This window comes from Jaculus jaculus, chromosome 14 (assembly GCF_020740685.1).
Source record: "Jaculus jaculus isolate mJacJac1 chromosome 14, mJacJac1.mat.Y.cur, whole genome shotgun sequence".
In the NCBI taxonomy this organism is placed as follows: domain Eukaryota; kingdom Metazoa; phylum Chordata; class Mammalia; order Rodentia; family Dipodidae; genus Jaculus; species Jaculus jaculus.
The window spans coordinates 2,574,123-2,601,441 of NC_059115.1; the positions used below are offsets into that span (position 1 = coordinate 2,574,123).

General features: G+C 50.2%; 1 protein-coding gene across 2 annotated transcripts in view; it reads left to right on the plus strand.

Annotated features, from left to right (window-relative positions):
- Window positions 1-27,319, plus strand: part of Pou2f2 (POU class 2 homeobox 2) — a 106,929-nt gene that overhangs the window by 57,534 nt on the left and 22,076 nt on the right. For both annotated transcript variants that reach the window (XM_045134477.1, XM_045134478.1), the window contains exons 7-8: window positions 22,485-22,590; window positions 23,415-23,506. In XM_045134477.1, the coding sequence (XP_044990412.1) occupies window positions 22,485-22,590; window positions 23,415-23,506 (198 nt within the window). The remainder of the gene's footprint in view (window positions 1-22,484; window positions 22,591-23,414; window positions 23,507-27,319) is intronic.

The window sequence follows — 27,319 nt, forward strand, 5'->3', positions numbered from 1 at the left end:
GCCATGAGTTCGAGGCCACCCTGAGACAACATAGTGAATTCCAGGTCAGCCTGAGCTAGAGTGAAACCCTGACTTGAAAAACCAAAATAATAATAATAATAATAATAATAATAATAATAATAATAATATAAAAAGCTGAGCATGGTGGCACACTCATTTAATCCCAGCACTCGGGAGGCAGAGGTGTAGGAGGATCGCCATGAGTTCGAGGCCAGCCTGAGACTACATCGTGAATTCCAGGTCATCATGGGCTTCAGCCAGACCCTACCCCAAAATACCACAAATGAAAGAAACCTAAAAAACACCAAAAAGCTAATGCAAGGCTCACAAGGCGTAGCTCATGTACTAGCCCTACACCTGGCATTCTTGGCAACACTCTCTGTGCGTCTCTCTAGGGCTCAGAAAAATAGGGCTATCTTCAACTCTGATACGCAAGGAGGCCAGGAGCCCTCCCCAGTGGACGGTGCACGTGTGAACACAAAAGAGAAGGCTGAGAGTCAGAATCAGTGCCCCCTCCCACACGCATGCACGCATGCACGCACACACACGTCCTGATACATCCAGTAGGATTCTTTGCTTTGAAAGAAAAGAGGGCTGGGCTGGGGAAATGGATTGCAGTTTAGGCGCTTGCCTGTGAAGCCTAAGGACCCAGGTTCGATTCCCTAGGTACCAGTACCTAGGTAAAAAGGCAGATGCACAAGGGGGCGCACGTGTCTGGAGTCCGTTTGCAGCGGCTGAAGGCTATGTCACACCCATTCTCTCTCTCCCTCAAATAAATAAATAAAATATTAAAAGAAGGAAAGATGCTGGGCGTGGTGGCGCTCGCCTTTAATCCCAGCACTCGGGAGGCAGAGGTAGGAGGATCACTGTGAGTTCGAGGCCACCCTGAGACTCCATAGTGAATTCCAGGTCAGCCTGAGCTAGAGGGAGACCTGACCTCTAAAAAAAAAAGCCAAAATAAGATAACAGAAGCAAAGCTGACTCTGGTTCTGTATGTCTGTCCATCCCAGCATTCCAGAAGCAGAGGAAGGAGGAGCACATGAGTTTCAGGTTAGCATGGGCTAGACGCAGAGTTTGAGGCCAGTCAGAGGTACATAGCAAGATCCTACCTCAAACAAAAGGGGGAAAATAATAATTAAACGAAAAGTCCCAGAAACGTACGGTCCCAGGCCACATGTGCAACGGCAGGGTGTCAGCAAGGGTTCTTGTGCACTTGCTCCCTCCCTCCCTCTCTCTCTCTCTCTCTCTCTCTCTGTCTGTCTTTCTCTCTCTCTCTCTCTCAGCTGTGGAGGACAGTTTCTCACTTGGTCGAGCTCCTGCTGGTCTTGATACCCACTGGTACTCCACCATGGGTAGAGACAACTTACTTGACCTTTCCTCTCTCCTCTCCTTGGCCTTCTGTCTGTCTCCATTTCCAACTCTCTCTCTCTCTTTTTTTTTTCCCAAGGTAGGGTCTCGCTCTGGCCCAGGCAGACCTGGAATTCACTCTGTGGTCCCAGGCTGGCCCCGAACTCATGGCGATCTTCCTACCTCTGCCTCCCAGAATGCTGGGATTAAAGGCGTGCGCCAACACGCCAGGCTGGCTGTTCTCTTGAGTGCCCCCTTTCAGACAAACCCGTGTCCTTACGGATGCGCCCGCTTGGGACCTTCCTGGACACTGCGCCAAGTCCGATGCAGGACATTCTGCTGCCAGGCTTGCTTCCGTACACAGTCAGCTCCGCGACGGCTTCCCTGGGTGTTGTGTTTGTACCGGGCACTGCCAGCAATGACGCCTGAACACGGGAACCCTCCCCTGGGCAAAGGCAGACTGATGTGGAGTCCCAGTGGCAAAGGGACGTGCCCCAGGTCACACTGAGCAGGAGCAGCAGTGCCAGCCCAGGAGCCTGGGGCCCTCATCGCATGGCCTGTGGCTGCTGCCTGGGGCTGTCCTTCACGGGGACATGGTTTCCAGGCCCTCCCACGGGGCCACCGGCGGCAGGTGTTCCATCTGCCTGGCGGCGCGTGTAGCCCTTTACCAAGTAACGCTAGCGTCTTGGGGCTCCAAGCTGAAGCCATAGGCCTTACTTCTGTTCTTTAAAAAACAAACAAACAAACAATTTTTACTTATTTATTTGAGAGAGAGAGATAGAGGAGACTGGGCACGCCAGGGCCTCCAGCCACTGCAAACTCCAGATGCGTGCGCCACCTTGTGCATCTGGCTTTATCTGGGTCCTGGGGTATGAAACTTGGGGCCTTGGGCTTTGCAGGCAAATGCCTTAACCACTAAGCCATTCCTCCAGCCCTTCTGTTCTTTTGAAAAGAAAAGAGGAAAAAAAAAAAAACCAACTTAGATTGGGCGTGGCACAAGTCTTTAATCTCAGCACTCGGGAGGCAGAGGTAGGAGGATCACTGTGAGTTTGCAGCCACCCTGAGACTACATAGTGAATTCAGATCAGCCTGAGTGAGAGTGAGACCCTACCTCAACCCCCCCACCAAAAAAAAACTTTAAAAAAAGTATTTATCTATGAGAGAGTGAAAATGGGTGCACCAGAGCCTCTAGCCTCTGCAGACGAGAACTCTAGACGCACGCGCCACCTTGTGCATCTGGCTCACATGGGCACTGGCGTATCGAACCTGGGTCCTTAGGCTCCACATGCAAGTGCCTTAACCACTCAGCCATCTCTCCAGCCCTGTTCTCCTTTCTTCCTGAAGCTGCTCTCTCTCTCTCTCCTCTTTACCTGGACAAGTATTCTTTCTCTGTTAAACTCGACTCCGTCCCTCTTGGAGCTCCATGTGGACGTGTCCAGTTGTGTCTGAGGAAATATCGCTTGAAGTGAATCCGGGGTAGGCAAAGGAGGGGGGGCAGGGCAGTCTGGTGCGGACAAGGCCAGTGTGTCACCCGCAAGCAGCCGCCACTTCTTGTCTGTGCACCCCAGGACCAGCCCTGGATTCCCTTGAGCCCCCCGCAGCACACCGCCCACCCCGCCACCTGCTGTCTCACCGAGTCCACATTTCTCTGTCTTCCTTCGCGAGGCTGCTACACTCGCCCCTGATGATTCTTCCTCAAGGGCCCACTTCCTCCTCCGCGCCCTCATCTGCCTCCCGCCCTCTGACCGCCACGTGCGCCCCAGAGCTGCTGCTCCTCCTGCCCCGACGCGCACAGCTGCCGCCCTCGTGCCAGGCTTCGGGGCCTGAGTTCTTCCCTACACGCTCCCTTCCTTCCCTTCCTCGCCTGCCAGTGTCCACTGAGCTCTGTTCGTGTGGTCACCTCACAAATGTCCCCAGGTCTCGTTGGTCTTGGGGCCTGATGGAAACTAGGGACTTCAGTGTGGGGGAGTCAGGATTGCCTACCAGGGGATCCCTGCATTGCGGGGAATCCATGAAGATGTGATTCACCCAGAAAACACCAAGTACTCCAGTCAAAAGCGCTCCTGGGGCTCTTGTAGCAGAGCAGTAGAGGCTTGTCTAGATCCCCAGTGAGGGGCTGGGGGCGTGGCTCAGAGGTAGAGCACTTGTCTAGATCCACAGTGAGGGGCTGGGGGCGTGGCTCAGAGGTAGAGCACTTGTCTAGAATCCACAGTGAGGGGCTGGGGGCGTGGCTCAGAGGTAGAGCACTTGTCTAGATCCACAGTGAGGGGCTGGGGGCGTGGCTCAGAGGTAGAGCATTTGTCTAGAGTCCACAGTGTGGGGCTGGGGGCGTGGCTCAGAGGTAGAGCACTTGTCTAGATCCCCAGTGAGGGGCTGGGGGCGTGGCTCAGAGGTAGAGCACTTGTCTAGATCCACAGTGAGGGGCTGGGGGCGTGGCTCAGAGGTAGAGCACTTGTCTAGATCCACAGTGAGGGGCTGGGGGCGTGGCTCAGAGGTAGAGCACTTGTCTAGATCCACAGTGAGGGGCTGGGGGTGTGGCTCAGAGGTAGAGCACTTGTCTAGATCCACAGTGAGGGGCTGGGGGCGTGGCTCAGAGGTAGAGCACTTGTCTAGATCCACAGTGAGGGGCTGGGGGCGTGGCTCAGAGGTAGAGCACTTGTCTAGAGTCCACAGTGAGGGGCTGGGGGCGTGGCTCAGAGGTAGAGCACTTGTCTAGAACCCACAGTGAGGGGCTGGGGGCGTGGCTCAGAGGTAGAGCACTTGTCTAGAACCCACAGTGAGGAGCTGGGGGCGTGGCTCAGAGGTAGAGCACTTGTCTAGATCCACAGTGAGAGGCTGGGGGCGTGGCTCAGAGGTAGAGCACTTGTCTAGAACCCACAGTGAGGGGCTGGGGGCGTGGCTCAGAGGTAGAGCACTTGTCTAGAACCCACAGTGAGGGGCTGGGGGCGTGGCTCAGAGGTAGAGCACTTGTCTAGATCCACAGTGAGGGGCTGGGGGCATGGCTCAGAGGTAGAGCACTTGTCTAGATCCACAGTGAGGGGCTGGGGGCGTGGCTCAGAGGTAGAGCACTTGTCTAGAGTCCATAGTGAGGGGCTGGGGACGTGGCTCAGAGGTAGAGCACTTGTCTAGATCCACAGTGAGGGGCTGGGGGCGTGGCTCAGAGGTAGAGCACTTGTCTAGATCCACAGTGAGGGGCTGGGGGCGTGGCTCAGAGGTAGAGCACTTGTCTAGAGTCCACAGTGAGGGGCTGGGGGCGTGGCTCAGAGGTAGAGCACTTGTCTAGATCCACAGTGAGAGGCTGGGGGCGTGGCTCAGAGGTAGAGCACTTGTCTAGAACCCACAGTGAGGGGCTGGGGGCGTGGCTCAGAGGTAGAGCACTTGTCTAGAACCCACAGTGAGGGGCTGGGGGCGTGGCTCAGAGGTAGAGCACTTGTCTAGATCCACAGTGAGGGGCTGGGGGCATGGCTCAGAGGTAGAGCACTTGTCTAGATCCACAGTGAGGGGCTGGGGGCGTGGCTCAGAGGTAGAGCACTTGTCTAGAGTCCATAGTGAGGGGCTGGGGACGTGGCTCAGAGGTAGAGCACGTGTCTAGATCCACAGTGAGGGGCTGGGGGCATGGCTCAGAGGTAGAGCACTTGTCTAGATCCACAGTGAGGGGCTGGGGGCGTGGCTCAGAGGTAGAGCACTTGTCTAGATCCACAGTGAGGGGCTGGGGGCGTGGCTCAGAGGTAGAGCACTTGTCTAGATCCACAGTGAGGGGCTGGGCGTGGCTCAGAGGTAGAGCACTTGTCTAGGATCCACAGTGAGGGGCTGGGGGCGTGGCTCAGAGGTAGAGCACTTGTCTAGATCCACAGTGAGGGGCTGGCTCAGAGGTAGAGCACTTGTCTAGATCCACAGTGAGGGGCTGGGGGCGTGGCTCAGAGGTAGAGCACTTGTCTAGAACCCACAGTGAGGGGCTGGGGGCGTGGCTCAGAGGTAGAGCACTTGTCTAGATCCACAGTGAGGGGCTGGGGGCGTGGCTCAGAGGTAGAGCACTTGTCTAGGGTCCACAGTGAGGGGCTGGGGGCGTGGCTCAGAGGTAGAGCACTTGTCTAGGATCCACAGTGAGGGGCTGGGAGCATGGCTCAGAGGTAGAGCACTTGTCTAGATCCACAGTGAGAGGCTGGGGGCGTGGCTCAGAGGTAGAGCACTTGTCCAGGATCCACAGGGAGGGGCTGGGGGCGTGGCTCAGAGGTAGAGCACTTATCCAGGATCCACAGTGAGGGGCTGGGGGCGTGGCTCAGAGGTAGAGCACTTCTCAGGAGTCCACAGTGAGGGTCTGGGGGCGTGGCTCAGAGGTAGAGCACTTATCCAGGATCCACAGTGAGGGGCTGGGGGCGTGGCTCAGAGGTAGAGCACTTGTCAGGAGTCCACAGTGAGGGGCTGGGGGCGTGGCTCAGAGGTAGAGCACTTGTCTAGATCCACAGTGAGGGGCTGGGGGCGTGGCTCAGAGGTAGAGCACTTGTCTAGATCCACAGTGAGGGGCTGGGGGCGTGGCTCAGAGGTAGAGCACTTGTCTAGATCCACAGTGAGGGGCTGGGGGCGAGGCTCAGAGGTAGAGCACTTGTCTAGATCCACAGTGAGGGGCTGGGGGCGTGGCTCAGCGGCCAAGTCCTGGCCTCGCCTCTAAGATGCCCTAAGTTTCAACTCTGACACTGCAGCACAGAAGGAAAGAAAACCATAACTCATAACCCTATCACTTTAAGATACAAAAATACAATGGGAAAATCCTTTGCTCCTGAGACAGTTTTGCAGGAGGCTTCCTGGTGATTTCCACGCTGTACATATGAAGGCATGATTATAATACAGTTGGATAATTTGCTTTGCCAATGCTTGGTATGATTCCTTCTGCTGCCTCGGCTATAAAGACGTTTAGGAAATCAATGAGGAACGTTTTGTTGCAGTTTTTCAATCAAGAAAAAGGAAGGCATCTCTTCAGGGGAGTTTTTCACTATGTCTGGGGTAGCAGCCGGCATTGATTGAAAACTTAACATTAACTGTGAAAACATCACTTTGTATTTGGCAAGTGGGACTAGAATCCCCATTTTCCTAATAGGACCGTGGGAAATGAAGCTTAACAAAATCTTTCACTCTGAGAAGGCTTAATGAATAAATGGTTTCCCACTGGATGTCGTGGGAACCAGGGACAAGTTACATGCCAAGTGCCTTAGGGAGTCGGGAAGGCTTTCAGAAGGCCGCGGTACCTGAACTTAGGGCATGAATAGTAGTCTACCAGGCGAAGGAGGAAGAGAAAGGCCTTCTGGGAAGTGGAAAAAAATAAGCACTGAGCTGGAACAATGGCTTAGCGGTTAAGGCACTTGCCTGCAAAGCCAAAGGACCCAGGTTCAATTCCCCAGGAACCGTGTAAGCCAGATGTGCAAGATGGCCATGCATCTGAATTTGTTGGCAATGGCTGGAGACCCTGGTGTGCCCATTCTCCCCTCCTCAATAAATTTTACATAAGGCTGGAAAGATGGCTTAGCGGTTACGCGCTTGCCTGTGAAGCCTACCGACCCTGGTTCGAGGCTCGGTTCTCCAGGTCCCACGTTAGCCAGATGCACCACAAGGGGGCGCACGCGTCTGGAGTTCGTTTGCAGAGGCTGGAAGCCCTGGCGCACCCATTCTCTCTCTCTTCCTCTATCTGTCTTTCTCTCTGTGTCTGTCGCTCTCAAATAAATAAATAAATAAAATAAATTTTACATATATATATATTTTTTAATATCTTTTTTAAAAAAATTTTATTTATTTATTTGAGGGAACAGAGCCTTGAACCGGGGTCCGTAGGCTTCACAGGCAAGCGTGTAACCGCTAAGCCATCTCTCCAGCCCTATATATATATATTTTTGAGCTAGGATCTCACTCTAGCCCAGGCAGACTTGGAATTCATTAATAATTCTCAGAGAGGCCTCAAACTCACAGCGATCCTCCTACCTCTGCCTCCCGAGTGCTGGGATTAAAGGCGTGCGCCACCATGACCGGCACTAAAATATTTTTTTTTTTAAAGACGCACCAATTGAGAATGTGGGCAGGACCTCGGAGCTGGGGTGGAGGTAGTGCAGGATACGCGGAGGGGCATCCCACATGCTAAAGCTAATCTCTTTGAACCAAAAGGAGGAACATGGGTATTTGTCTCAGATCACTGGGAAGGCTTGCCATAAATTATGAGGTCCAAGCCAGGCATGGTGATGCACTCCTTTAATCCCAGCACTTGAGAGGCAGGGGTAGGAGGATCACTGTGAGTTCAAGGCCAGCCTGAGACTACATAATGAATCCCAGGTCAGTGTGGGCTAGAGTGAGACTCTTCCTTGACAAACTCCCCCACCAAAAAAAAAAACTATGAGGCCCAGACCTCTGTCTCTTTGCAGCCTTGCCAAACTCTCGACCCCTCTTGCAGCTGCCCTGCTCAGGATGTGAAATGTAATCCCTGGCCAGCCCCGGGTTGGTACTCAAGCCCCTGCGAAGCGAGAGTCAACGCCCTCTGGCCCTCAAGACCTGAGCATGGAACTAGTCGCCAGTTGGAAGGGCTGGGTCCTGTTACTTTAAGGGACCGTGGTGCCAGACGTGCCGATGTGGGGTCAGCGTAGGTGTGGAGTCAGTGTCCTGACCCGGTCGAGTCTCCTGGAGTTTTGACACAAGGCAGCATGGGATTTAACACACACTTTGTACGCAGTTTTCATCTGTTGACTGATTGTCTGTTTTACAATACTGCGCCCCAGTGGCCGGTACTTCCTGGACTGTATCTGCTAGAGCTATCCCTCTGGGTGGTGGCGTGCAAAGGTCAGCCCACACTGGACTCTTGTTCCCGCACCTGTACTTTCAGATAATCTTGCTGTTAACCTGGACTGGTCTTGAACTCTCAGCCCTCCAGCCACAGTTTCTTTTTTGTTTTGAATGTTTTAAATTTATTTATTTATATATAATTATTATATTTATGTTATATATATATATTTATTTTTTGTTTTGAATGTTTTATATATATATTTTTTTTTCCAGGTAGGGTCTCACTCTAGCTCAGGCTGACCTGGAATTTACTCTGTAGTCTCAGGGTGGCCCTGAACTCACAGCTATCCTCCTACCTCTGCCTCCCGATAGCTGGGATTAAAGGCATGCATAACCATGCCTAGCTTTTTTTTTTTTTTTTTTAAGATTTTTACAGAGGTAGGAGGATTGCCATGAGTTCAAGGCCACCCTGAGACTACAGAGTTAATTCCAGGTAAGCCTGGACCAGAGTGAGATCCTACCTCAAGAAGAAAAAAAAAAAAAGATTTTTAAAAATTTTATTTATTTGAAAGCAGAGTGGGGAGGGAAGAGAGAGAGAGCAGGCAAGAGAGAGAATGGGCATACCAGGGCCTCCAGCCACTGCAAACTAACTCTCAAAGCATGTGCCGCCTTGTGCATCTGGCCTTATGTGAGCACTGAGGAATGGAACCTGGCTCGTTAGGCTCTGTAGGGAAACGCCTTACCCGTGGATCCACCTCTCCAGCCCATTTGTTGTTGTTTTCCAGGAAGGATCTCACTCTAGCCCAGGTTGACCTGGAACTCATTCTGTACCCAGGCTGGCCTTGAACTCACAGTGATCCTACTTCAGCCTCCCAAGAACTGGGATTATAGGCATGCACTATCATGCTTGGCTGATTTTTATTTTTATTAACTACCTCCGTGAATATAAGCAATATACTAAGATCATAATGCCCTCCCACCGTCCCCCTTCCTTTCCCCTCCCAAATTGCCTCTCCATTGAATCCCCCCCCCTTTTTTTTCCCATCTAATCTCTCTCCTACCTTGGATATCATCATTCTCCCCTCTCCTATTATGCAAGTCTGGGTGTAGGTAGCGTCAGCCACTGTGGGGTCATGAACACCATAGCCCGTAGCCACGTTGTGTCCGGAAGATCGTATTGTAAGCACTCTCCCCTTCCTTTGGCTCTTACCTTATTTCCACCATCTCTTCCACGATGGCCCCTGAGGCTTGGAGTATGTGCTAGAGATGTCTCACTGCTAAACACTCCACTGTCTGTCATTTCTCAGCACATCAGTGGGTTCTGAGTCACCCCAATGGTCACTGCCATCTAAAAAGAGAGAAGCATCTCTAACCAAAAATGAGAGTAGCATTAATACACGATCATAAACTTAGTGTTTAGAGGGCAGCTTGGTGGGCATAATATTTCTATTTAGCCCACCCTCAGAGCTTATGACCTCCCAAGCCATAGGCGCTAAAAACTTTTGTTTGTTTGTTTGTTTTGGTTTTTCAAGGTAGGGTTTTGCTTTAGCCCAGGCTGACCTGGAATTCACTATGTAGTCTCAGGGTGGCCTTGAACTCATGACGATCCTCTTACCTCTGCCTCCCAAGTGCTGGGATTAAAGGAAACTTTTTTTAAAAAGTATTTTTATTTGTAAGGAGAGAGAGAGGATAGTCACCCCAGAACCTCCAGCTGCTGCAAACAAGCTCCAGATACATGCACTGCTTTGTGCATCTGGCTTTAAGTGGGTCCTGGGGATTCAAACCCTGTTGGTTAGGCTTTGTAGATAAGTGCCTTAATTGCTGAGCCATCTCTCCAGCCCTTTACAAATTTTTTAAATAAGTAAATATATATATATATATATTTTTTCATTTATTTATTTGAAAGCAACAGAGAGAGAAAGAGGCAGAGAGAGAGAGAGAGAGAATGGGTGTGCCAGAGCCTCTAGCCACTGCAAACGAAGTCCAGATGCATGTGCCCCCTTGTGCTTCTGGCTAACGTGAGTCCTGGGGAATCGAGCCTCGAACCAGGGTTCTTAGGCTTCATGGGCAAGTGCTTAACCACTAAGCTATCTCTCCAGCCCTAATATATATATATATAATATTTTATATATAATATATATTTTTATTAACAACTTCCATGATTATAAAAATAACCCATGGAAATGCCCTCCCTCCCCCCACCTTCCCTTCCCCCTCTCAATCAGTCTCTCTTTTATTTTGATGTCATCATCTTTTCCTCCTATTATGGTGATCTTATGTAGGTGGTGTCAGACACTGTGAGGTTATGGATATCCAGGCCGTTTTGAGTCTGGGGGAGCACGTTGTAAGGAGTCCTACCCTTCCTTTGGCTCTTACATTCTTTCCACCACCTCTTCCGCAATAGATCCTGACCCTTGGAAGGTGTAATAGAGATATTGCAGTGCTGAGCACTCCTGTCACTTCTTTCCAGCACCATGATGCCTTCTGAGTCATCCCAAGGTCACTGCCATCTGAAAAGAGAAGATTCTCTACCAAAAGTGAGAGTAGCATTAATATAAGGGTATAAACATGAAGAGAAGTGCTTACTGTGCAGTTTGATAAGCATAGTATATACATGTAGCCAGACAGCAGCAGATGTTACACCCCCAAGACTCATGACTACCCCTGTTTTAGGTTTTCAGTATCATGTATTCCCTCCCATGGAGTGGGCCTCTAGTCCAATTAGAGGGCAGTTGGTTTCCACCATAACAGACATGCCACTATTGCACCCGTTGGCTCATTTGGCCTGGTTGGCCAAATATAAGGCTTGCAGTGTCCACTGTTGAGTATCTTCACTGGTGATTTCTCTTTCTCCCATTGAACTGCATGCAGAATGGCTTCTTCCAGATTTCTGTCAGCTGGTCTCCATGGAGGAGGTTATCAGCTCAGTTCCAGCAGGATTTCTCAGTGGCCTTGCAGCCCAAGTATGTGGAGTCTTCAGCAATAGGGTCTTACCATCTATTCCTAGTAGAAACCAAGGGCCTTGGCAATGGCCTAATCAATCTCTTACCCTGACCTCACTTTGGGCCTTTTCACCCCCATTAATCTATTCTTCTACTTACATATATACAATGCCATCCTATTAAGTACCCCCTCCCCTCCTTTCTCTTCCCTTTATATCTCTTTTCTAGCTTACTGGCCTTTGCTACTGAGTAAAAAAACAAACAAACAAAAAAAACTTAGGTACATAGACTTTAAAAAATATATTTGCAAGCCGGGCGTGATGGTGTATGCCTTTAATCCCAGCACTTGGGAGGCAGAGGTAGGAGGATCGCCATGAGTTCAAGGCCACCCTGAGAATACATAGCTGGACTAGAGTGAGACCCTACCTTGAAACACCCCATATATATATATATATATATATTTGCAAGGAGAACGAGGGAGAATTCATGAGCATACCAGGGTCTCTAGCTGCTGCAAACTCCAGATGCATGGGCCGCTTTGTGCATCTGGATTTCCATGGGTACTGGGGAATCGAACCTGGATTTGTTAGGCTTTGCAGACAAGTGCCCTACCTAGTGATCCAACTCTTCAGCCCACTATAGGCTTTAAAAACCATATATTTATTTTCAAGTAGAGAAAGAGAGAGAGAGAGAGTATGGATACACCAGGGCCTCTTACCACTGCAAATGAACTCCAGACACATGTGCCACTTGTGCAACTGGCTTACATGGGCACTGGGGAATCGAACTGGGGTTGTCACACCCTACAAGCAAGGACCTTCTTAACTGCTGAGCCATCTCTTCAGGCCCAGCTATAGGGCTTAAAAAACATTTATTTATTTATCAGACAGCGAGAGAGACAGAGAGAATGCCAGGACCTATAGCCACTGAAAACTCCAGACCCATGTACCACCATGTGCATCTGGCTTACATGGGTTCTGGGGAATTGAACCTGGGTCCTTAGTCTTCACAGGCAAGTGCCTTCCCCACTAAGCCATCTCTCCAGCCCACGCCACAGGCTCTTTTGATTGGGTTTTCAGTACTAGACAGGACTGTACCCTCTGGTTGAGTGGGCCTTGAGTCCAACCAGGAAGCAGTTTTTCTCCCCCATGAGCATGTGATCATTGGGCCAGTCGGTGCAAATGTGGCCTCAGCTTCTTGAATGCCAGGATTATGGCATATGCCACTGTCCCCAGTCACTGTCCCCCTTTGTACTTCCCCTCGCAGAGTCACGGGAATCAACAGTTCACTCAGCCGGCGCGTGCCGAGTCCCTTTTCTATGACAGACACCCACTCATGGCCAGCTGTGAACAAGGCAGAGGTGGCCACCCTGGCGACCACGTGCCCGATCAGAAAATAGACAGTAGCCGGGCGTGGTGGCGCACGCCTTTAATCCCAGCACTCGGGAGGCAGAGGTGGGAGGATCACCTTGAGTTGAAGAACTCATGTTCGAAGGTTGCATGTGCAAACAAGGTGCTCACGCGTCTGGAGTGTGTTCTCAGTGGCTGAAGGGCCCTGGTGAGCCCATTCCCTCTCTCTCTGCCTTTTTCTCTCTCTCTCAAAAAAGAAAAAAAAAACTTAAAAAAAAAAGAATGCTGGACATGGTGGCGCATGCCTTTAATCCCAGCTATCCGGGAGGCAGAGGTAAGAGGCTCACCGTGAGTTCAAGGCCACCCTGAGACTACATAGTAAATTCCAGGTCAGCCTGAGCTAGAGTGAGACCCTTACCTCAAAACAAACAAACAAAATTTCAGGCCAGCCTGGGCTAGAGTGAGACCCTGCCTTGAAAACAAACAAACAAACAACAACAAATTCTAAGGCTAGAGGGATGGCTTAGTGGTTAAGGATCTTGCCTGCAAAGCCTAAGGACCGAGGTTTGATTCCCCAGTACACACATAAGCCAGATGGACAAGGTGGTGCATGCATCTGGAGTTCATTTGCAGTGGCTGGAGGCCCTAGCATGCTTATTCTGTCTCCCTCCTGCCCCCAAAGCTCTCTTTGTTTTTCAAGGTAGGGTCTCACTCTAGTCCAGGCTGAGCTGGAATTCACTATGTAGTCTGAGGGTGGCCTTGAACTCATGGTGATCCTCCTACCTCTGCCTCCCAAGTGCTGGGATTAAAGGCGTGCGCCACCATGCCCAGTTCTCCCTCCCTCTTTTCTTCCCTCTCTCCCTCCCTCCCTTTCTCTTTCTCTCTCTCTCTGTCTCTCTCTCACACATAAATAAATAAGTATATATATTTTAAAAAATTGTTCTAAAGCTAAGTATGGCGGCACATGCCTGTAATCCCAGTACTCAAGAAGCTGAGGCAAAAAGATCACCCTAAATTCAAGGCTACAGTGAGTTCCAGGCCCGCCTGAACGTGTGAGGCTGTTAAAACAGAACAATACTAAAGCATTCTGAGTTTGATGGGAGACTTGGGGAAGGAGCCCAGGGCTAGAATGGGCATGCGCCAGGGCCCTCCGCCACTGCAAATGAACTCCAGACACATGCGCCCCCTGTGCGCATGTGCGACACTGCTTGCTTGCGTCAACATACATGCAGCTACATGGGACCTGGAGATTCGGACATGAATTCTTAGGCTTTGCAGGCAAGCGTCTTAACCGCTAAGCCATCTCGCCAGCCCCTGGGTGGTTTCTTGACCTGGGGAAGACAGGAGGGAGCGGCACATTCTGGAAGGCTAGGGTAGGGAAGCTGACGTTTATTTGCTTCGGACACGTAGGGGTGTGACAGATCTCTTTATTATCCAGGCAGTGACATCAAATAGGCAGATGGCTATCTGTTGCAGTTACCTTTTTGTTGCTGGCACTAACACCCAACTGGAGGCAGGGAGGAAGACTCGCTGATTCCAGGGAATGTTCCGTCATGGTGGGAGAAGCTGGCTCACTTCCTTCCCTACATCCACAGCAGACAGATAAAAGCTGGCACCAACAAGCTTACATGGGTACTGGGGAATCGAACTTGGGTCCTTAGGCTTCGCAGGCCAGCGCCTTAACTGCTAAGTCATCTCTCTAGGCGCTATTCTCCATTCTTAAATGTGTTTTTATTTATTTATTTGCAAGCAGAGAGAGAAGAGAGACAGACAGAATGAGCATGCCAGGGCCTCCAGCCACTACAAACAAACTCCAGATGCATGTGTCACTTTGTGTATCTGGCTTTATGCGGGTACTGGGGATTTGAACCTGGAGTGTTAGGCTTTGCAGGCAAGTACCTTCACCACTGAGCCATCTCTCCAGCCCTTATTCTCCTTTTTAAATTTTTTGTTTGTCTGTTTTTCTAGGTAGGGTCTCACTCTAGCCCAGGCTGACTTGGAATTCCCTATATAGTCTCAGACTGGCCTTAAACTCACAGTGATCCTCCTACCTCTGCCTCCCAAGTGCTGGGATTAAGTGCCACCATGCCAACACATTAATATCATTTCTATGTGACGAGAGCATTTAAAATCATCTTGGGCTGGGATGTTGCTCATGGTCGAGAACTTGCCTGGTGTGCTCAAGGCCCTGAGTTCATTCCATCTCTTGTCCTGACCAAAAAAAAAAAAAAAAAAAAAAGGGAAGGGCTGGAGAGATGGCTTAGTGGTTAAGTGCTTGCCTGTGAAGCCTAAGGAGCCGGGTTCGAGGCTCGATTCCCCAGGATACACGTTAGGCAAATGCACAAGGGGGCGCACGCATCTGGAGTTTGTTTGCGGAGGCTGGTCATGCCCATTCTCTCTCCCTCCCTCTCTCCCTCCCTCTCTCTCTCTCTTTCTCTCTCTCTCTCTCTGTCTCTCTCTTTCTCTCTGCCTCTTTCTCTCTCTGTCTATTGCTCTCAAATAAATAAATAAAAATGAACAAAAAATTAAAAAAAAAACAACTTGGGTTTAGGGTTTCTGGGTGTGGGGATATTGAGAAAGAATCTCACGTAGCTTAGATTGACCTGTCACTCTGTGTGTAGCCTTGAATGCCTAATCTTGTACCCACCCCTCCACAGTGCTGGGATTACAGGCGTGTGCCACCGTGCCCTGTTATTCTGAAATCTGTGATGGTGTTATTAATTATAGACACCGTGGTAAACCACTGAGCCCTCCTCCTGTCTAACGGAAACTCTGCCCCTCCGAGGGTGCTGCCCCATCCCCCACCCGCGCACACCTGCCTTGACAGCTCCATCCCAACGCGTGCTCCGAGGCGCCCACGTCCAGTCCCTTCCCGTCTGGCTTTCATCTGAGGCTGTCTGGGTCTCAGAATGGGCCGTCTGGAACCGCTGGCCAACTGACATCGTAGGGATAGCATCCAAGTCATGGAGTCCCGGCTCGGGGGGGAGAGGGAGGGCGTCCTGCGGTGGACAGCATCCTGCCCTGTGCACCCGAGCGAGGCACAGCACCTGGGCCATGTCGCAGCTGGCTGGCTCTGGGCCCTGGCCTCCCCCCATTCCCTCTCAGGCTTTTGCTGCTCCCCCCCTTGCTTCCCCAGGTGGAACCAAGCCCACACGAGAAAGTGAGCACACACTGCCTTCACTCCTTCTCTTATGCACCATGTTCACACTATATCCATCTTTCTCTTAAAAATTTTTTTTTTTTTGAAGTAGGGTCTCACATTAGCCCAGGCTTACCTGGAATTCACTATGTAGTGTCAGGGTGGCCTCGAACTCAGGGCGATCCTCCTACCTCTGCCTCCCGAGTGCTGGAATTAAAGGTGTGAGCTATAGGTTTGTTTTCTTCAAGATAGAGTCTTTTTATTTTAATTGACAACTTCCATGATTGTAAACAATATCCCATGGTAATGCCCTCCTTCCCCCCCCCCCAACTTTCCCATTTGAAACTCCGCTCTCCATCATATCCCCTCCCCATTTCAATCAGTCTCTCTTTTATTTTGATGTCATGATCTTTTCCTCCTCTCATGATGGTCTTGTGTAGGTAGTGTCAGGCACTGTGAGGTCATGGATATCCAGGTCATTTTGTGTCTGGGGGGAGCACGTTGTAAGGAGTCCTACCCTTCCTTTGGCTTTTACATCCTTTCTGCCACCTCTTCCACAATATGCCCTGAGCCTTGGAAGTTGTGATTGAAATTTTGCAGTGCTGAGCACTCCTCTGTCACTTCTCAGCACCGTGGTGCCTTCTGAGTCATCCCAAAGTCGCTGCCATCTGAAAAGAGAAGGTTCTCTAACCAAAAGTGAAAGTAGCATTAATATATAGGTATGGACATTAAGAGAAGTGCTTACTGGGCAGTTTGGTGAGCATAGTATATACATTTAGCCAGACAGCAGCAGACGTTACATCCCTAGGGCTCATGACTGCCCCTGTTGTAGGTTTTCAGTATCAGGGATGTATTCCCTCCCATGGAGCGGGTCTCCAGTCCAATTAGAGGGCAGTTGGTTTCCCACATAACAGACGTGCCACTATTGCACCCGCTGGCTCATTTGGCCTGGTTGGCCAAATATAAGGCTTGCAGTGTCCACTGTTGAGTATCTTCACTGGTGATTTCTCTCTCTCCCATTGAACTGCATGCAGCATGGCTTTTTCTAGCTTGCTGTCAGCTGGTCTACATGGAGGTTTTCAGCTCAGCTCCAGCAGGATTTTTTTTCTAATTTGAGAGAAACAGAGAAAGAATGGGCATGCCAGGGCCTTCGGCCCCTGCAAACTCCAGATGCATGCACCCCATTGTGCATCTGGCTGACGTGGGTACTGGGGAATCAAGCCTCGAACCAGAGTCCTTAGGCTTCACAGGCAAGTACTTAACCACTAAGCCATCTCCCCACCCCATCAGATGGATTTCTCAGTGACCTAGCAGCCCAAGTATGTGGAGTCTTCAGCAATAGGGTCTTACCATCTATTGCTGGTGGGAAACCAAGGGCCTCGGCAATGGCTTGTAATGTTTTTGGGGCATCAGGGACCTCCCTGGCCAACAACTCACTGGAAGGTATCCCATCCTTGGCACTGAAAATTTTCTAGTAACAATCTATGGCTGCTGTGTGTCCCATTGTCCAAAAAAAAGTAGGTTTCCATATGACTTATTTATATCCTCTTAGATTTTGAAAAGCCCTCCCTGCACCTTTCCTTTACTCAGTCTCTTCCCTTGACGATAGAGTCTTACTCTATCCCAGGCTGACCTGGAATTCACTATGTAGTCTCGAGGTGGCATTGAACTCATGGCGATCCTCCTACCTCTGCCTCCCGTGTGCTGTAACTAAAGGCATGTGCCACCACGCCTGGCTTAATTTTTTTTTTCTTTAAAATAGTTTTATTTATTTATTTTCAAGCAGAGAGAGAGAGAATGAATATGGGTGTGCCAGGGCCTCCAGCCTCTCAAACAAACTCCAGATGCATGCACCCCCTTGTGCATCTGGCTAACGTGGGTCCTGGTGAATCAAACCTGGGTCCTTTGGCTTTGCAGGCAAATGCCTTAACTTCTAAGCCATCTCTCTAGTCCCCTGACATTTTTATTGTTTTATTTTTATTTATTTGAGAGAGAAACAGACAGAAGGGGGCAGAGGGAGAGAATGGGTACACAAGGGCCTCCAGATGCTGCAAACAAACTCCAAATGCATGCGCCACCTTGTGCATATGGCTTATGTGGGTCCTGGGGAATCCATCCCTGGTCCTTAGGCTTTACAAGCAATGCCAGAACTGCTAAGCTTTTCCACCAGTCCCCAGCCCCGACATTTTTGATCCTAGTACTCACTTGGGAGACTGAAGTAAGGTATTGTCATCCTGGGCTGCAGAGTAAGGTGCAGATCAGCTTGAGCCTCACTTCAACTTGACCTCAAAAACAAAGAGCATGCTGGCCATAGTGGGGCACACCTGTAATCCCAGCACTCCAGGAAGCACAGGTAGGAGGATTGCTACAAGTGCAAGGCCAGCCTGAGACAGCTTGGGCTAGACTGAGACCCTCACTCAAAAGAAAGAAAGAAAAGGGAAAATAAAAAAGAGTTGATTCATTCTCTTCTAAGATTTAAAGTTTACTGGTGTGCGCTCACCCACTGGGCAACTGGGTCTGTCCTCACAGATTAGGGACAAAGCAGTTGAGTCAGGAAATGTGCTATCCAGGGCCCCTTCAACATCTCTCACTGATCTAACAGTAATCTCTCTGCCGATTTGATTCTGATTAACCATGCCCCCAAGTGGCCTCAGAAAACCATGCAGCCTCTGGATTATGGAGAAATGTCGCTCCCTACTGGCTAAGAGCTCAGAGTCAGCTCAACTCTACATCCAGAATAGCCTTCCTTCCTTTCTTCTTTCCTTCCTCCCTCCCTTCCCCCCTCCTTCCTTCCTTTCTTCTTTCCTCCCTCCCTCTTCCTTCCTTCCTTCCTTCCCTTGTTCTTCTTTCTTCTTTCTTTCTTTCAAATATTTTATTTCTTTACTGGAGAGGGAAGGAAGGAGAGAGACAGAAAGATAAAGGATGGATGTGCCAAGGCCTCCAGCCAATGCAAACGAACTCCAGATGCATGTGCCTACATCTGGCTAACAAGGGTCCTGGGGAATCGAGCCTGGGTCCTGTTGGGGTTTTTACTGGGCTGGGGAAGGAGGAGAATGGAGGCAGAGCTCTGAAGGATACAGTACTCTTTTCCCAAGGCTTCTGAAGTGTAGTTTAGTCAGCAGCCAGCATGCTTACACGCTCGAAGCCCTTGGTTCCATCCCCAGCATCCCGTGGGCACTGCAGTACACCCCTGCGATCCCAGCGGTAGGGGCGTCGAGACAGGAGGAAGGGGACCTCAAGGTGAGCCTCAGTTACACAGCCACTTTGAGGCCAAGCCTGGGCTACATGAGAACCTGTCTCAGAAACGAAAAGACAAGTGTGGGCTGAAGAGATGGCTGAGCGGTTAAGGCACTTACTTTCAAAGCCTGACGACCTGGGTTCAAGCCCCTGGTGTCCAGGGAAATCCAGGTGCACAAAATGTGCACACGTCTGGAGCAGCTTGCTGCTTGCAAGATGCCCTGGCCTGCCTGTTCTCTCTTTCTCTCTCCCTCTCTCTATATATACATTTGGCTTTTCGATTTTTAAAAAATATATTGATTTATTTATTTCATTTTATTTTTTTGGGGGGGTTCTTGAGGTAGGGTCTCACTCTAGCCCACACTGACCTGGAATTCACTACATAGTCTCAGGGTGGCCTTGAACTCATGGTGATCCTCCTACCTCCACCTCCAGAGTGCTGGGATTAAAGGTGTGCACCACCATGCCTGGCTTATTTATTTATTTATGAAAGAGAGAAGCAGAGAGAAAGTGGGGGCGGGGGGTAGATAGACAATGGGCACGCCAGGGCCTCCAGCCACTGCAAACGAACTCCAGGCTCTTGAAACCCTTGCACATCTGGTTTACGTGGGTCCTGGAGAATCAAGCCTTTGGTCCTTTGGCTTTGCTGGCAAGTGCCTTAACAGCTAAGCCATTTCTCCAGCCCAGCTTCCCAATTTTTCGAGGTAGCGTCTCACTGTAGCCGTGGCTGACCTGGAATTCACTATGTAGTCTCAGGGTGGCCTCGAACTCACAGCGATACTCCTATCTCAGCTTCCCCAGCGCTGGGATCAAAGGCATGTGCCACCTCACCTGGTTTCCCTGCAAATAAATATATATGTTTTTTAAAGACAAGTACACAAGTCACAAGTGTACATCTCAATGACACACACTGTCAGAGTGCACCCATGTCATTGGCACCGAGAGGCTCCCAAGCTTCAAATGTGTAAACAGGCTGGGTGTGGAGGCGCACGCCTTTAATCCCAGCACTTGGGAGGCTGAGGTAGGAGGATCGCGTGAGTTCGAGGTTTGCTTAGGAAAGAAAAAAGAAAGAGAAACGTGCAAACAGAACTATATGGAACATTCAGTTATGACTCGCTTCACTTTTGCCGACAGTTTATGGGAAGCTTGTATTGTCATGTGCAACCACAGATCACGGCAGCTAATTCTTTCATTTTATTTTTATTTTTATTTATTTACTTGAGAGAGAGATACAGAAAAAGAGAGAGAGAGAGAGAATGGGCACGCCAGGGCCTCCAGCCACTGCAAAGGAACTCCAGATGCATGCGCCCCCTTGTGCATCTGGCTGACATGGGTGCTGGAGAATCGAACCTGGGACCTTGGGCTTTGCATACAAGTGCCTTAACTGCTAAGACATCTCTCCAGCTCCATAGCAGCTAATTCTTAACGAAGATTTTTTAAAAAAATTATTTACTTATATATATAGAGAGAGCGAGAGAATGGGTGTGCCAGGGCCTTCAGCCACTGCAAACAAACTCCAGGCACATGCGCCCCCTTGTGCATCTGGCTTCCATGGGTCCTGGGGAATCAAACCTGGGTCCTTTGTCTTCGGAGGCAAACGCCTTAAGTACTAAGCCATCCCTCCAGCTCCACACAGCAGCTGATTCTCATTGCTGAAGCACTGCACAGCTCTCTCCCGCTGAATGTTTATTCATCCATTACACTGCTGACTGGCGCTTGGTCTCTATTAGGTGCTGTGTATGGAAATTCTAGCTCATGTATTACACAGAACACAGTTTCCATACACATTTCTGATGGGTTATCTACCCAGGAATAGAACTGCCCATTTATAAAGCAGGTGTGTATTTGGTCTGGATCATTCTGTTAACGCTGTTATAATGAAAAACTACAAACTGGGTGACTTAAATAACAAAACAGGTATTATCTCACAACACTGGATGGCAGAAGTGTGGCATCCAGGTGTGGCAGGGCTGTTCCTGAGGGAAGGGGCTACTCTCTCCTTGGCTTGCCCATAGTCAGCTTTCCTATGTTGCGTCACATCATCTTCCTCTATTTGTATCTCTTACTCCCTATTGGATGATTTTGTTTGCTTGTTTATGGTACTGGGGATTGAACCAAGGGTTTCACATTTGTTAGACAAGTTCTCTACCACTGAGCCATGCCCCCAACCCTCACTGTGGATCCTAGACAAGTGCTCTACCTCTGAGCCACGCCCCAGCCCCTCACTGTGGATCTAGACAAGTGCTCTACCTCTGAGCCACGCCCCCAGCCCCTCACTGTGGACTCTAGACAAGTGCTCTACCTCTGAGCCACGCCCCCAGCCCCTCACTGTGGATCTAGACAAGTGCTCTACCTCTGAGCCACGCCCCCAGCCCCTCACTGTGGACTCTAGACAGGTGCTCTACCTCTGAGCCACGCCCCCAGCCCCTCACTGTGGACTCTAGACAAGTGCTCTACCTCTGAGCCACGCCCCCAGCCCCTCACTGTGGATTCTAGACAAGTGCTCTACCTCTGAGCCACGCCCCCAGCCCCTCACTGTGGATCTAGACAAGTGCTCTACCTCTGAGCCACGCCCCCAGCCCCTCACTGTGGATCCTAGACAAGTGCTCTACCTCTGAGCCACGCCCCCAGCCCCTCACTGTGGACTCTAGACAAGTGCTCTACCTCTGAGCCACGCCCCCAGCCCCTCACTGTGGATCTAGACAAGTGCTCTACCTCTGAGCCACGCCCCCAGCCCCTCACTGTGGATCCTAGACAAGTGCTCTACCTCTGAGCCACGCCCCCAGCCCCTCACTGTGGATCCTAGACAAGTGCTCTACCTCTGAGCCACGCCCCCAGCCCCTCACTGTGGGCTCTAGACAAGTGCTCTACCTCTGAGCCACGCCCCCAGCCCCTCACTGTGGATCTAGACAAGTGCTCTACCTCTGAGCCACGCCCCCAGCCCCTCACTGTGGATTCTACACAGGCCCTCTGCAATTGAGTTCACATCTGTATTCCTCCCCACAGGCACCCTCTTTTTTGTTTTTACTTTGAGACAAAGTCTTATTAGATTGCCTGAACTCAGGGTCCTCCTGCCTCAGCCTTCGAGTGCTGGGAACTTAACTTAAACTTAACTTAAACTTAACTTAACTTAAACTTAAACTTTCCCTGGTGCCTACGCTACTCATTCTGGATTAGGGTCACGACCTTGTTTCAACCGGGTCATCTACAAAGACCCTATCTCCAAATACGTTCACATTCTGAGGTTCTTTTCTTTTCCATCTATATTGATGCTAGGGAATTTTCTTCCCCTAAGTGGTCTTACCAGTGTACACGCTTATTATTTGCTGGAGTATTTTAAAGCTAATTCCAGACATCATATCATTTGCCTTGGGAGTGTTTTTTTTTTTTTTTTTTTTAAGAGGAGAGACTTAGTCTGGTTTACGTTTTTAAACAGGTCTTGTTTGTTCTGCGGGAATGTGAGACAGGACAAATACTTCATCAGGCCAGGAGCAAAGGCGTCGGGGGACAGCTCGGACAGGAGCTGTGGGCGCCCTGTAGTCGGGGCGCCTTTGCCAGCCTCGCTGGCTGTAGCTGGGATTACAGATTGCTGCTGTAGTAGTACAAGTCTTGGCCTCAGCCCCTCGGGGATCAGATGTGCCAGAAAGGGACACCCCCCCCCCCACCAGCCAGGACTCAGTCTGTCTTTCTGTCCGTTCCTCTCCCTGCCAGGACATACAGCAGCTCCTCCAGCTCCAACAGCTGGTGCTGGTACCAGGCCACCACCTCCAGCCCCCTGCCCAGTTCCTGCTGCCGCAGGCCCAGCAGAGCCAGCCGGGTAAGACCCTCCCGTTCATCTCTTCTTTTTTAAAGTTTTAAAAAGTATTCATTTATTTATTTATTTATTTTGGTTTTTCGACGTAGGGTCTCACTCTAGCCCTTGCAGACCTCGAATTCACTACGGAGTCTCAGGTTGGCCTCGAACTCTCGGCGATCCTCCTACCTCTGCCTCCCGGGCGCTGGGATTAAAGGCGTGCGCCCAGCTTTATTTTATTTATTTGTCTTAATAAATAATTTTGGTTTTGTTTTTCGAGGTAGGGTCTCATTATAGCTCAGGCTGACCTGGATAGTCACTATGTAGTCTCAGGGTGGCCTCGAACTCATGGCAATTCTCCTACCCCTGCCTCCCAAGTGCTGGGATTAAAGGCGTGTGCCACTACGCCCGGCTCTAAAATATCTTTTAAAAAATATTTTATATTTATTTATTTATTTGACAGAGAGAAAGAGAGGGAGAGACAGAGAGAGAGAGCCAGGGCTCCAGCCACTGCAAACGAACTCCAGATGCATGCGCCCCCTTGTACATCTGGCTTATGTACGTCCTGGGGAGTTGAACGCCTTAATGGCTAAGCTATCTCTCCAGCCCCTATTTAAAATTTTTTTTAAATTTATTTATTTGAGAAGGGGAGGGAGAACAGGTGCGCTGGGGCCTCCAGCCGTTGCAACAAATTCCAGACACATGCACCACCTTGTGCACCTAGTTTACGCAGGTTCTGGGGAATCAAACCTGGGTCCTAAAGGTTTTCAGGCAAGCATCTTACCTGCTAAGCCATCCCTTCAGCCCCTTGCCTGGTCATCTGTTATGTTCCCTCTCATCTCCCCCAGGCCTGCTACCGACGCCAAATCTATTCCAGCTACCTCAGCAAACCCAAGGAGCTCTTCTGACCTCCCAACCCCGGGCCGGGCTTCCTACGCAGGTGAGACCATCCTCCGGGTGTGCTGGGCTAACGGTGGGGTGGGCTGAGTGGAAAGGGTGGTGGGGGCTGCGAAAGCCTCCTTTTGATCGGTCCACTCCACGCCCACGGGTGCACAAGACAGCAGTCAGGGGACCAAGGGCCCCAAACACCATGCTGTAGGAGCTGGGGGTACATTACACCCCAGTTTGGGATCTGCTCCTTCATGTGTACAATAAAGGGACTTAAGCTAGATGAGAAGTTCTTAACTCTTCCAGAAACACGGACTCTTGAGACTCTGTGGAAATATTTAAATCTAAAATCTAACCCCTGTTGCCATCAAATGTACATCTGTAGAAATGCAGGATTTTCTTTTGTTGTTGTTTTTTGTTTTTCAAGGTAGGGTCTCACTCTAGCCCGGGCTAACTTGGAATTCACTGTGTAGTCTCAGGCTGGCCTCAAATTTACAGCCTCCCGAGTGCTAGGATTAAAGATGTGTGCCTGTATGCCCAGCAGAGAGAGAGAGAGAGAGGATGGACACACCAGGGCCTCCAGCAACTGGAAACGAACTCCAGACGCATGCGCCCCCTTGTGCACCTGGCTTACATGGGTTCTAGGGAATTGAACCTGGGTCCTTGGGCTTTGCAGGCAAATGCCTTAAGCACTGCGCCATTTCTCCAGCCCCACAGATGTGCTTTGTTTGGCTAGTGTCAATTTTAACTCCCCAAAAGCACTGGAATTCCAGCTTCTCTTCACAAAGCAGCTCAGACCACACTCCCGTCTCCGTTCACACGGTGGCAGTAAGTAGGCATTGGAAGGAGGGTGCTTGAACTGCAATCTGGCATTCTCTTGCCTGGACACTTGAAGGGGTCAATTTACTGCCTGAATCGTGACTTTTGTAAGGTCGTTGACCGGAGCATGGACAAGGTGGCATGCCTGTAATCCCAGTGTTGGAGAGGCAGACACAGGGGCATCTCTAGGGCTCACTGGCTGGTGAGTCTAGCTGAATTGACAAGCTCTCGGTTCAGGGACAGATGGTGTGCCAAAAATAAATTTGGCATGCTCGTGCATGCCTGCAATACCAGCCCTTGGGAAGTGAGGTAGTTGGATTGCCATGAATGTGAGGACAGCCTGGGCTACAGAGTGAGTTCCTTGTCAGCCTGGGCTAGAGTGAGACCCTGACTCAAAACACCAAAAAAAAGGTGGGGGGGGGCGCTGGAGAAGATGGCTTAATGGTTAAGGTGCTTGCTGGCAAAGCCAAAGGACCCCAGTTCGATTTCTCAGGACCCACATAGGCCAGATGCACAAGGAGGCACATGCATCTGGAGTTTGTTTGCAGTGGCTGGAGGCCCTGGTGCACCGTCTCTCCCTCTCTCTCTCTCAAATAAATAAATAAGCCAAAAAAAATAATAAAACAAAGGACAAGAGTGTGATTCAGTGATAGAGTTCTTGTCTAGAATCCTCCACGAAGGCATAGTTCAGCAGTAAAGTGCTTGCCTAGGGCATGAGGTTTAATCCTTACTACCACAATAAATAGTAAGAATATTTCATGATTCTTTATACAGTTACAAGTTTTTTCTTTTTCTTTTTTTGGTTTTTTGAGGTAGGGTCTCACTCTAGCCGAGGCTGACCTGGAATTCACTATAGAGTCTCAGGGTGGCCTCAAACTCACAGCGATCCTCCTACCTCTGCCTCTCCAGTGCTGGGATTAAAGGCGTGCCCCACCATGCCTGGCTTGACCCATTTCAAAACAAAACTATGAGTGTTGGAGTATAGTTCAGAGATGGACGATGTGTTTAGGGTACTCAAGGACTTGACTTCAATCCCCAGTATCTAAAACATAACAACAAAACATGGAGCTGGAGAGATAGCCCAGTGGTTAAGGCACTTGTCTATAAAGCCTGACGACCAGGGTTCAATCCTTAGAACCCATGTAAGCCAGTTGCGCAACGTGGCACACGCGTCTGGAGTTCATTTGCAGTGGCTACAGGCCCTGGCGTGCCCATTCTCTCTCTCTTTCTCTCTGTCTGCAGAGTGTGGTGGTGCACACCTTTAATCCCAGCAATTGGGAGGCTGGGGTAGGAGGATCATTTTGAGTTAGAGGCAAAAGCCTACCTCAAAGAAAAATTTAAAACTGTGTGTGTGTGTGTGTGTGTGTGTGTTTATCAGAAGACTGAAAAGTTCAGAGATGAACACAAGCCTTTCTTGGCTGCAATGTTGAATCCCAGAATGCTCTGAAAATCACGGGGTTCTGATAATGACCACCTTAGAACTTGCTTGACTGCAGAAGTCATTGTCCTGCCTGCCCTGGGGGCCGGCACATGGCTTTTCCTTATCACTCGAGGCATGATAGCCACGCTGCCGATGCCAAACTGCACATCTATCCCATTGCCATGAAGCCTTGACCCTGATGGGACTCACCCAGTATGTGCCCTGTGCCATGGGTACCCGGGCTAAACTCTGAGAAATCTCTGACCTTTTTTTTTCTCACTGTAGCCCAGGCTGACCTTGAATTTACTATGTAGTCTCAGGTGGCCTTGAACTCCAGGCGATCCTCCTCTCTCTGCCTCCCGGATGCTGGGATTAAAGATGTTGGCCACCATGCCTTGCTCTCCCTTTGAGGTTTAAACACACATCTTGTGCTAGGATTCCGGTTCACCAAAGATCTTGGAGAACGGCATTCCAGTACCAGCCAACTGTCTGCTTCAGATGCTGTATCTTTATGTCAGTAAATCATTTCAGGCATTTAATTGTCCTTCCCATTGACTTTCATACTATGACTCATTTTGAAAGAAATTTTTATTTTATTTTGGTGATACGGGAAACTGAGCCCTGTGGCCTCCAACAAGTTAGGCAAGTTCACTACTGCTAAGCCATGCCTCCAGCCCCCTCTGTGGACTCTAGACAAGTGCTCTACCTCTGAGCCACGCCCCCAGCCCCTCACTGTGGACTCTAGACAAGTGCTCTACCTCTGAGCCACGCCCCAGCCCCTCACTGTGGATCTAGACAAGTGCTCTACCTCTGAGCCACGGCCCCAGCCCCTCACTGTGGATCCTAGACAAGTGCTCTACCTCTGAGCCACGCCCCCAGCCCCTCACTGTGGACTCTAGACAAGTGCTCTACCTCTGAGCCACGCCCCCAGCCCCTCACTGTGGATCTAGACAAGTGCTCTACCTCTGAGCCACGCCCAGACCCTCATTGTGTATTCTAGATAATTGCTCCACTACTGAGCCATCCCCCAGACCTTTTTCACTTTCATTTTATCTTTAGTTATTTTTTAGGTAGGTTCTCATTCTAGCTCAAGCTGACCTGTAATGCACTATGTATTCTCAGGATGGCCTTGAACCCAAAGCCATCCTCCTACCTAAGCCTCCCGAGTTTGGGGATTAAAGGTGTGTGCCACCACGCCCAGTCTCTCCACTTTTTTATTTTGAAAGTCTCACCAAGTCCCTCAGGCATGGCCTTGAACTAACTCTGTAGCTCAGGCTGATCTTAAACTTGGAGTCCTCCTCCTGCCTCATTCTCCTGAATAGTCAGGGTTACAGAGGCCTGTGCCTGGCCCATACTCAAATTTTAGTGTTGTTGTTCCATGCCAAACCCTACTTCAAAACAGATAAATAAATAAAATAGAAAACTTTGGGGGGGGGCTAGGAGTGGTGGCGCACGCCTTTAATCCCAGCACTCGGTAGACAGAGGTAGGAGAATCGCCATGAGTTCAAGGCCACCCTAGACTACCTAGTGAATTCCAGGTCAGCCTGGGCTAGAGTGAGACCCTACCTTGAACCCACCCCCCCCAAAAAAAGAAAGAAAATCTTCACCGGCGACATATCCAGTAGA